The sequence below is a fragment of the Macrobrachium nipponense genome, chromosome 32 (assembly GCF_015104395.2).
Source record: "Macrobrachium nipponense isolate FS-2020 chromosome 32, ASM1510439v2, whole genome shotgun sequence".
In the NCBI taxonomy this organism is placed as follows: Eukaryota; Metazoa; Arthropoda; class Malacostraca; order Decapoda; family Palaemonidae; genus Macrobrachium; species Macrobrachium nipponense.
The window spans coordinates 23,944,750-23,956,307 of NC_061094.1; the positions used below are offsets into that span (position 1 = coordinate 23,944,750).

General features: G+C 36.5%; 1 protein-coding gene across 1 annotated transcript; it reads left to right on the forward strand.

The window, feature by feature from the left end:
* Positions 1 to 3,492: 3,492 nt before the first annotated feature.
* LOC135207274 (uncharacterized) lies at positions 3,493 to 11,258 on the forward strand. Its single transcript, XM_064238934.1, has 3 exons — positions 3,493 to 7,732; positions 9,234 to 9,433; positions 9,719 to 11,258. Exons 1-3 carry the CDS (start codon positions 7,509 to 7,511, stop codon positions 10,270 to 10,272), a joined length of 978 nt encoding a protein of 325 aa, XP_064095004.1. The 5' UTR covers positions 3,493 to 7,508; the 3' UTR covers positions 10,273 to 11,258.
* The last annotated feature ends 300 nt before the right edge of the window (positions 11,259 to 11,558 follow it).

Sequence of the window (11,558 nt, forward strand, 5' to 3'; positions counted from 1 at the left end):
GAGCTGCATGAGGGGCCTTTCATTGAGATTCACGGATCAACAACTTTTATTTGGCGGAGTTTTCCTCTTCTGGTGCTGTGTTAAGCAATGTGAAAAAACTTCATTTATTAGGATTTCTTTACTAATTCTCCACATACCATTGAGGAAGTTAGGAATAACATAAGACTGCCAACAAAAGGCACAGTTTCATAGGTAAGATGACTTGAAATGATGTTCGTATCCATGAGATCGACTTTTCAAGAACTGTCTGTTAGAGAAGTTACTTTCCTGTAATAATTACATCATAACTTACAGCCATCATCATATTTTGAATCATCCTGGGGAGAATTTTTTGTATGTATTCTTAGCATAATGCAATGAAGTGTGCAAGTGGTTTTAGTTGGTAGAGTAAAGAATTTAATGATCTGCACCATTTTCAGCACTAGACGGTTATCGACTCTGGTTTTAATTGGCCGAGAAAAGAATTTAATGATAAGCACCGTTTTCTGCACTAGACGGTTATCGACTCTGGTTTTAATTGGCCGAGTAAAGAGTTTAATGATCTGCACCATTTTCAGCACTAGACGGTTATCGACTCTGGTTTTAATTGGCCGAGAAAAGAATTTAATGATAAGCACCGTTTTCTGCACTAGACGGTTATCGACTCTGGTTTTAATTGGCCGAGAAAAGAATTTAATGATCTGCACCATTTTCAGCACTAGACGGTTATCGACTCTGGTTTTAATTGGCCGAGTAAAGAATTTAGTGATAAGCACCATTTTCAGCACTAGACGGTTATCGACTCTGGTTTTAATTGGCCGAGAAAGGAATTTAATAATAAGCACCATTTTCAGCACTAGACGGTTATCGACTCTGTCTCAGATCTTAGTTTGAGACATTTAAAGCAACGAGAATAAGAACAAAGGGAAAAGCGAAAGAAGCAACAGCAGCATAATGTAAAACCAAACACACAAACTCAGCCTGGGGCGAATCTGGGTAACTGTCATGCGTCTCTGTCCAGCACATAAAATACCGCAGCAATGCATACCATAAATACTCCTCCTGTGCCTAGAAAGCCCCGGCCATCGTACCGACGAGAATCACATCAACATACCATCAGCAACGTAAATAAGTACGCCCCTCCATTCACATCACGATAGGGAGGAAGAAGAAGAGCCATCAACATTGCGCATTCTGATTAATGTTCAGGATAAATCAGGCATCCCCTACTGATATCAGGTCCTTTTATCGCCCTCTTAAGACGTCGCACAGGCTGGCTCTCTCAAATCAGTCCTTGACCCTCTGAAAGCCCCTTTATCGCTTTGTTTAAAACAAGAAAAAAGAAAAAAGAAAAAGAATGAATTTGTGCGAATATTTAGTTAGAAATTACCAATGCAAACCTGCTTCCTGAAGGTTATCTGATGTAGAAGTATTACTTAGGGGAATCAGTAATTGTTATGGATTTATGCAGTCAAATAAGGGGTTCGTCACTAAGCAATAATCATTAAGTGGTTCTCCGATTCATAATCGAGTAAATTAAGGGACAAAGAACATTGAAAGGATGACTTGAGATTTCTTGAGTATCATCGCTTGAACATCAGTTATTCATGACTACGCTGCATCGTGTTTCGTAGTATTGTTTGTTGAACATTAAGCTTTAAACTTTCCCTGAATTTTTGGTGTTAACTTTATGAATAAGATTCCAATTGAATCGTTCTTGATCCCATTGGTTATTCTGGCCTGTAAAAATATATGTATATTTTAGTAATTTTTCTCGACGCTTGCTCTCTTGATTAGAAATAGATAGATACGGATCCAGGACTCTTATCTCAGTTTCTCCACATGCATGCTACTTCTTTCCTTTCAACTTGCTTATTTCGCGTCGTATATTATCTTCATTATGATAAGTATGTGGTTTTTCCATTGGAAGCACATGTCTTATTCTTAAAGTAGCATTTGTGTCTAAATGTGCAACAGAGATTTATTAATGGTAATGGAAGAGAGGACTTGGAAATCTAATTGCGTTATTATTAACCTTCCTTAATAGACTTAGCTCAATTTATCAGCAGCAAAGTCGTTAAACAAAGTATGTTCACTCCTTAATTAGCCTGCCTCCTCGGAAAGATTTAGGTTGTTTTCTCTTTGTTTTGCACATTTATTTATTTGCTCGTTAGTTCACAAGATTATGCAGACTTTTGTGACTGGATTTTAATCAAGTTTCAAAGGGAGATGTGCCCCTGGCCAAGGAAAACTGTTTAATTCTGACCGTGGTAACAGTATCGAATAGATCCCTCCTCCAACTTATATGATTTAGATAATACCAATTCTAGATATTGTGTACAGGTGATTCATATATGTTCATTTGTATATCCACGAAGGAATAACTACTCGCAATATTTATAATTTCCCCTGATTGTTTGTATACCCTCCCGTATTGCAGGACCCATTTTTGGTTTTCATGTTATGTTTTGCAATCGACACCATTATCTCTGTCATCACTTGCGGGTGTGGGTGGTAGGCCTTTAATGGTATTTGGAATATAATTGAATCCACGCGGTGTGCCATAACTGCATTTGGAGAAAGGTAATATTTCTCTATCCTTGTATGCTCTCTAAGTTTCAACTACTTCATCTTTCTTTAATATTATACCATTGTAAATGTATTTTGTAATATAAACAATGTATATTTTGTATTTGCCCGGCTTTCCAATGTACCCGGACGGTCTGTAGATAAAATGCATAACTGAAAAAAACAAACACTGCCTCTCAGTAGTAATTTATTCTGTATATTGTTAGTCAGTTTGCCTGAGTATAATTTCGTTTGGAGCTTTTTTCTGCTTTTGTACAATAAGATTTTATCCCATTGGTATCTTTGTAATATAATTCTTTCTAGGGGTGTTTTATATAAAGGTTTAGTATGAACTAAACAGTACAATTTGTAAGAAATAAGAATTGTCCTCTAATTCACGAGTATAGCGGAATAATCGTTAGTTTAGGTTGAATTGCAAGGCAGATAATGTGAATGTCAGCCTCAACGGATAATATTAATCTGGTAATGTTCCAAAATTGGTGAGGTATGAAACGAAATTTCAGAGGCAGGTGTAATTAGTTTTATATAATAAATAAATAAATTCTTTTTGTCTTGAGAGGTATTTTATTAAAAGAGAGAAAAGTGAATTGACAGTTATAGGAAAATCAGAGCATTGATAGACTGTCAACCTCCGCCACGACTGAGTAATCCATCCATCTCCCGCAATAAAACGTCCATCACCCAAATCCGGATCTCTTCTCTCAAAATCCGATCACTTGTGAAAATCCAAAACTAAAGGGAAAAAAAAAAGCCAGAAACAACCTACTTGCCAGCGATAAATAAAAATAATTCAGATGGAAAGAAAAATTACAAGGAGAAAAATGATAATGCCGAGAAAAATAAAAATATCCAACAAAATACGAGGCCAGCATACATTGGGATAAGGAGCTGTGTAACCTTGTAGAGGTGCAGTGGCTTAAACCTACCATAAGACTGCTTGGGGGTTATGTTGGAACCTCTGTGACCTTTTAGGAAGCAATAGGCTTATGGATGGTACAGATTAACAGCTCTGAGGGCTCACGACAGGCCTAGCAAGCCGGTGAGCTGCTATAAATTGCTCATGAACCGCACGACTTACTTCAGGACAGACCCATTGATCAAAGGATGCCCGGGCACATCCTGGCTCGGAATGTTATTGGACATGGACAGGGAAATAAATCTTTGAGATTAGGAACAATTAATCTAAGTACATTGAGAGGTAAGGAGGAGGAGGTAATCATGATGATGGAGGAAAGAAAAATAGACATTTTGGGGTTGTGTGAAACCCGTTTACCAGGAGAAGGAACAAAATTATTGCATAACAATTACCAATTATTTTACAAAGGTGGAAGAACCGCACGACACGGAGTAGGTTTTATTGTGAGTGAAGAGCTAGCTGGAAAAATTAGTCATCTAGAATTCAAATGTGATAGGATTATTAGCATTTCCTTAAAGTTAGGAACATTTCAAGCCAGCATAATTCAGGTGTATGCACCACAGCAGGGCCGCCCTCAAGAAGAAAAGGAAGAATTCTACAGACATCTACAAGAAGTAAAAGATTCTGTCCCATATGTAGAGAATACATTAATAATTGGAGATATGAATGGACATATTGGGCAAGACAGGACAGGCATAGAGAGCATATTAGGAGCAATTTAGCATTGGAGACAGAAATAGAGAAGGAGAAAACATAATTGATTTTTGCATACTAAACCAGATGTCCATTATGAACTCTTTCTATAATCATAGAGACAGCCACAAGTGGACGTGGTACCGATGGAACTCGGCTTTAGGAGCATATACTGAAAAATCAATGATTGATATGGCAATAACAAATAACAAAAATATGGTCAGAGATGTAAAAAGCATCCCCTCTGTGTCATTCGATTCAGAATGCTGGGTGAATGGCAAAACGGTTTTCGACCAGGAAGAGGGACAACTGATATGATTTTCTCCCTCAAGATGATATTTGAGAAGAGCTGGGAATGGGACAGGGATAGATATATTGCTTTTATAGATCTAGAAAAGGCTTTTGATAGAGTACCAAGAATGAAAATATGGGATGCCCTAAAAGACCCTTACTATGGAATCCCTGAGAAACTTATAAGAGCAATTTATAACACCTATCAAAACATCAGATCTAGAGTAAAAACAAATCAAGAGAATGAAGACTGGTTTGAAATAAAATCAGGAGTAAGACAGGGCAGCGTCCTTTCGCCACTTCTTTTTATATTGTTCTTAGATAAATGTATGAGGGAACTAGGTGAGGATGAAGCTGCAGATATGACCATCAACCTTATGTATGCAGATGACCATGCAATGATAGCCTCCAGCGCAGAATCTCTCCAAGAAAACGTCAACAACTGGAACGCGATCTTAACAGCTAATGGAATGCGGATCAACAAGATTAAGACAGAGATCATGCACCTATCACGAACACCAAGTAACGTAGATGTAGAATTAGAAGGTCAGACATTGAAACAGTGTAGAAATTTCAAATACTTAGGAGTAGAGTTTAGTGACCAAAACGATTCAAAACTGGAAATAACTACCCGAATACAGAAATTCAGTAACAATCTGTATCTGCTCTACCCACTAATGAAAGACAGAAATATACCTCGCAAAGTGAAAACCATAATATACCTCTCTATTTTAAGACCAATATTGACTTATGGCCATGAATCATGGACATTAACATCAAGAACTAGAAGCCAACTTCAAGCAGCTGAAATGCCCTAAGACTCATAAAAGGTGTAACAAGACTAGATAGGCTACGAAATGAAGACATTAGAAGAGAACTGGGAGTGGAGGGGATACTAGATTTTGTGGAGAGAGGACAGCTTAGATGGTTTGGACACACCAAAAGAATGGAGGAGGAGCGATATCCTATAAGGTTTTTGGAATGGACACCGGAAGGAAGGAGACCGGTAGGAAGACCAAAAATCAGATGGCTACAAAACATAGAGAGAGGAGTGGCTCTAGTTTGCGGGAAGTTGATGAGATGAGGCTCTATGATGATCGCCAAGAATGGAGACTGTTCCTGAAGCAGGACGACTGACAGGCCTGGAGGCCTACCTGGCGTCTGGTGAGAAAGAAAGGAAGTGTATCAATGAGGAAATAAACTTAGGTCGAAGGAGGGTTCATGAAAAGAATAATGGTAATTTTTAAAATGTGAAAACTGCCATTGTAAACATCTCGGTTTCTTCGTAGAATGTAGAATAAGCTCGATTACTTACAATTATAAAAATTTTAAAGCTGATTATTTATGATTTAAAAAGTGTAAAGATGGGAAGTCGTGAAAAGTATGGCGAAAAAGAAATTTAAGGAAAATACTTGAATGTGTTCAGAAGGAAGGGACTTTTGAGTAAAACTGTTATTGAAAGTAATGTTTCAAAACTTATGGCTTTCCTCGAATGATGGACATACGTAGTTTCCGGGATTTTTTTATGACTGAGATATTGCAACTTTGCTTGAATTTCTGCGTAGAAAAAAAATGTCTTGCAGTATGATACACACTCGCAGAAAATGTTTGTATTTACAGTGAGCTGGAATGGCTGATTGTAGACGAAGAACGTGAGAGATGCTAAAGAATATCTAGAGTTATTCGATTATATGCATATGAATATAATGGGTTTGCTAAGTTTCGGCATAGCCCATTTGGCGCTGCCGTTTCGGCTTGGCCGATTCGGCGTTAGAAAACTAATAGCACTATTCGGCGTAGCCGTTTAGGCGTCAGATTGTTTCGACGTCTTTGTTCGATAAATTTTTCTAGAAATGCAACACGTCCTTTCTGAACTTTACTCAGAAAAATAAAACAGTAAAAAATTTTATATTATTAAAAGACTAGTGGAATAATGTAAATAAAAAACTTGAATTGGGAAAAAATATAAATTTTATTCACTTAGAGAATAAAGGATCCTATTACAACAATAATGGGATACTGCGAGTTAAAAACTTGAAATGAAAATACATTATTTAGAAAAATAAAATTTAGTACAGTTTTTTAACCTTAGGAATTAATTTTTCATTTCGTAATTATGAGCAATACCCTTCAGGAATTCAATATGCTCTGATGACTCAACTTCCATTACTATTTTTTTTATTCTTTCATCAGCATTTCTATATTTCTTTAGCTTTTCAACTTCTACTTTTGCAGCAGATGGTTCATGGGTATGTTGATTCAACTGGCGAATCACTTTTCCATCCTTCACATTTAATTTTACTTTACACCGATCTTTCTGTTCACATCGCCAGAATTTTAATTCAGAATCACTCTTGCTTGTTGCATCAAAAATAAAAAGGTATCCATCGTGAATCACTTTGCTTCTTCCACGTTTTGTTAAAATATCTCCTTCCATTTCGTACAATAGGGCTTAGACGACTGAAAATTCTAAAGCTACCAAAAAGTAAATGTAAACAAAAAAAAAAAAACAATTGTTCAATTGTTGAACAATTGTTAAAATGAGAGCTAATTGCGCTATAACGACGAAGTATCTATTTGATGGCTAAATGTCATTTGACGCCTAACAGTCTCTCCGCCGAAAATTTCTATGGGCCGTATCCAGAAATCATACGTTCGCATTTGTCAACACGAAGGCGATCGCGGTAGTATGGTCTCAAACGAAGGGTTGTCGTGGTATCCAGAAATCGTACGACGGCCGAACTCCCATCGCATTGCCTCACTGGTTAAACAGGCTTACCAACATATGCGATTACTGGGAATGAAATGACTGGAATCGATGATTACAAGGCTGTATCAGTATCATAGACAATTTCTTTTATTACCATAATGCTAAATTAAAATGGCTTTATGTCTTTATTATTTATTATAAAAAGATACTACATATCTGTAGTATATTTTGTATACTTGATATTGGCTGTCCTGATTTGGCGCGGAAATCTGAACAAACAGTTACCGCTAGCAATCTACGCAACTCACCAAGTTACGAAGATACCGGAATATGGAGCGTGCACCCCCAGTAGCTGATTCTCAGCGTTTAATGCTGCTTAATTTGATAAAGGAACATGAGTGTGTTATCAACGACCGATCGACGGGAAGTAGAACTTTGGAGAGAAAACGTCAGGCATGGAAAGAAGTTACTTTGAAGTTCAACGCCATGTATCCAGACCAACCTCCACGGTCATCAAAGCAGGTCAAGCGCTGTTTCGACCACGTAAAACGCAAGTAAGGATGCATTTTTGTTTTGCAATTGTAGTCAGAGCAAATTTAGGCCGCTGGGGGCAAAATGGTTTGTAAACTGTTAGTTAGTTAAAAGATATTTATGCTATGAAAGGCCTAGGCCAGTGCTGCTTGTTCAATTGTTAGCACTACTCACATCAGGCTAGCCTAGCGTAGCTAATCCAAGGGAACACCATTTTATCATCTAAAGTTATTATATTATATAAATATATTATCTTCAAATAAATAGAATGGAGCATAGTAGAATAGGTTGGATAAGGCTATGCTAACCAAATCATAGGGGGTGTGAGGGGGTGCTCTAGGAAAGGTTAGGTTAGTAATGTCTAGCTTATTACATAAGCAGTTGGTGTATCAGGCATTAGATATGTATAATTTGATATGGATTTTTAATGTCTATCATAGGAAATTTGGGTAATATTCTCATTTAGGTTTAGAATACCTATGTGGAGGATCGTACAATTTCCTGGTGGATAGAAGGGCTAGAGCACACAGCAGTTTTATCGTATTTTTAATGGGTTGATTTGCAAATAAATTAAACATTCATTAGCTTACAGCCAGTTTATTACTGTAAAAATTGATGGTAAAACTTTGGCTATTTTTCTTATGGGTAGCTATATGAGATTTAACGAAGTATGAATACTTTTTTACCCTAACATGTGAAACCAGCTTGCAAACTGGTCCCAGTTATTGTTTTTAAAAGATTAAACCAACATTTGAGATCTTGGCTCTTGTCTGTAGGTGGTCAAATGATTTGGAGTAGGCAACACCTGAAATAAGCTAGCCCCCCCCCCCCTTTTTTTTTTTTTTTTTTTTTTTTTTTTTTATTGAGTTCACATGTAGGCTAGCATGTCTGGAGCTTGAAGACTGCACAATGCCTACCAGTCTTGGCTATGACAAATTGTTGCAGCTATGTGAACTGCTCAGGCTAGGCTACATTAACTCAAGTGGTATTAGGGGAAAAAATGGAGTGGACTAGGTGATCCACTCTTGCCCTCTTGTTGATCCACTCTCCAAAAAAGTACTTTTGCTAACTTCGAAAGGAGAGTAAAGGTCTTGAGGTGTTGCTCCCACCACCGATGACTCATGACTGGTGCCCATCTCCAGTGTCAGGACATGTTAAAGTACTTTTTCGGAGGGTGGATCAACAAGCGGGCAAGACTGGATTAGCTAGGCCACTTGGTTGTTTCCCTTATTATGCTTTATAATGTGCAGCCAACATTTCCAGCTACATAAAGATCACATTATTTTCTTAAGTGCTCATTAATACTTGTGTAAATGCTCAAATGACTTTTCTTTTGAATTCAATCATGCGACAGATGTTTTAACTCATTATTCTGGAGGTGGAAGAGAAGTACACAGGATGGTAGGCTTTTTGTTATATTTTTAAATTTCAATACAATCTATTTTTAAAGTCACAGTTGTTAGAATATATTAGAAAACCAATGGGAAAACATATTTTTATTCTAATATATATTTTTTTTACTAGAGTGAAGCAGGAAGATGCTGCTGTCAAGAAAAAGCTATGCAGAACTGGTGGTGGTCCTCCACCAGATCTTCGAAACCACTCAGAAGAGTTTGTGATAGCTGCATCGCTGATGACAGAAGAATTGGTCATGGATAAAGACGTTTTTGAAACATTTCATCCAGTTGATGAAACAGGAGAGCCCATACATGATGTTAAAATAAGTAAGTACTCTGATGTTTTCAAGAATGAAATTGATAAAATAGTGAACCTTCAACTTTTTTCTGGCCATTACATTCTACCTATCTGAAAAGTTTGTAGTGGCTTGGGGGAAAGCAAAATGGTTATGTTTTTATTAATGATGACTGGGTTTAAGATAACATTTCAATGCTTTATGACCCTAAAGGTTCCAGCACTTGTAAACTCAGTTTAGAAGTATGTACTACTGCAGAAGAGATTTACATCTAAGGTGCTGTAGATCAATTATTTATTTTACCTAATATTTTCAGGTATTACGGAGCCACTGCCTTCAACCTCTCATTTGCCTTCAACCTCAGCACAATCAGAAAGTGGTGTTTCGTCTAATCATGAATCAAGATCCACATTCCTTAATCGGTCAGCTACGTCATCACCGTCTTCAATGGAACACTTAATTTTTAAACCCATAGTTCCCCATGAACCTTCCCGTCCTTCAACGCCTATTGTAACTCCAGGCAGAACTTCACCAAAATTGCGCAACACATCACGGGACGTATCTCCAATACCTCGGTCTTCTACACCCACAGAGGAAGCACATTCTTCACCCAAAAAATTGAAGTTAGACGATGCATACATCAAGTGTAGGGAAAGACAAGAGGAACTGCATCATCTCAGAATGGAAAATGAAAAGGAGCAACATATAATGGCCAAAAAAGAGCATGAACAAAAGGTGAAATTAATTAACAATATGAATGAATTTGTGGATGAAATGCACTCATCAGCAATGACTGTGTTTGCTAAATTGAATGCTTTTCTTGACAGTGCAAAATCTGCCTATGAAGCAATGCGCAACTCATATGAATAAAGTAGGTATTGGTTGTTGGTTGGTTTATGGAATTTACCCTTATTGCTAGGGTTACAGTAGGTGTTATTTCCATAGATCAAGTTGTTTTTGCTTTTAGGAAAGAAAAATGACTCCACTGATAGGTGTGTTTGTTAAATGAAGGTTTCATCATATGGTTAGCAATTAACTTTATCATTTCTGTAATGCTGAATGGCCATAGTTGCCCCATTGATTGGCATTATGCCTAAATTCCATAAACCAAACCAACCCCATTTCATATTTTTCTTTGCTGTGATGTAGTGTTAGTATATATTTTATTTTTTACCTATGATATATGAAGGTGCTCTCATGAATCAGGTGTTCCTATTTGTAAGTTAGTTAATTGATACCAAACAGTACAATGTATACTTCCAAATAATCATTTCTTAGTTTGTATGCTGTTACATAGGTTTAATATGTCCATTTGCATCGTGATATTAGGTATTATATAATACTGTAGTGCTTTAATGAATCTGATGATAAGAGAAATTAGGTATCGAGTATCATATATGTCCATTTGCATCTTGATATTAGGTATCATATTATTTTCATGAATCTGATAAGTGAAATTAGGTATTGAGTATCATGCATTACATGGTTTACTTCGAAATTATATTTTCTGAATTGGTAGCCTATGCTGTGATAGGGATAATATGTACACAGGATAATTTATCAGTGTTTAGAACTTATTAGGGCTATTTTAATATTTTATTGTCCCCCTTATTACTTTGGCCATATTTTTACTTAAAGATTGATATATTTACTTAAAGATTGCCCTCACCTTCTGCAGGACACTGGCTCTTGCATTGGCAGCCCGTTATGATATAATTCTTAAACCAATGTTTCTGAATAATGTATATTAGACATCATAAGTAAAGGTCTAAATAATGGTGCTATGATTTGACCTGAACCACAGGTCCAGATAGCTATGATTTAACCTGAATCACAAGTTGTATTCAAATTTTTTTATCACCATTTTCCATCTTGCAAGTACAACAGTTGTGTCTTTCTCAGGGTGTCAGATTGACAAACTATGGTAGTAAGAGTTCCTGAATAAATCTTTTATGTTAAAAAATAATATTTATCCTTTCAGTCAATTCTAGTAATCTAGAATGAATTACCTCTTTTTAACTATAGATTGCTTTTACCATTGAATATTTTTTTCAGGATGAACCAGAAAATAAGTAAAATAAATCCATTAGTGTACCTTTTTAAAGGCAGACATGTAAGTTATATTTTCATATCTCATTAAGTCGATAAGAAGTGTA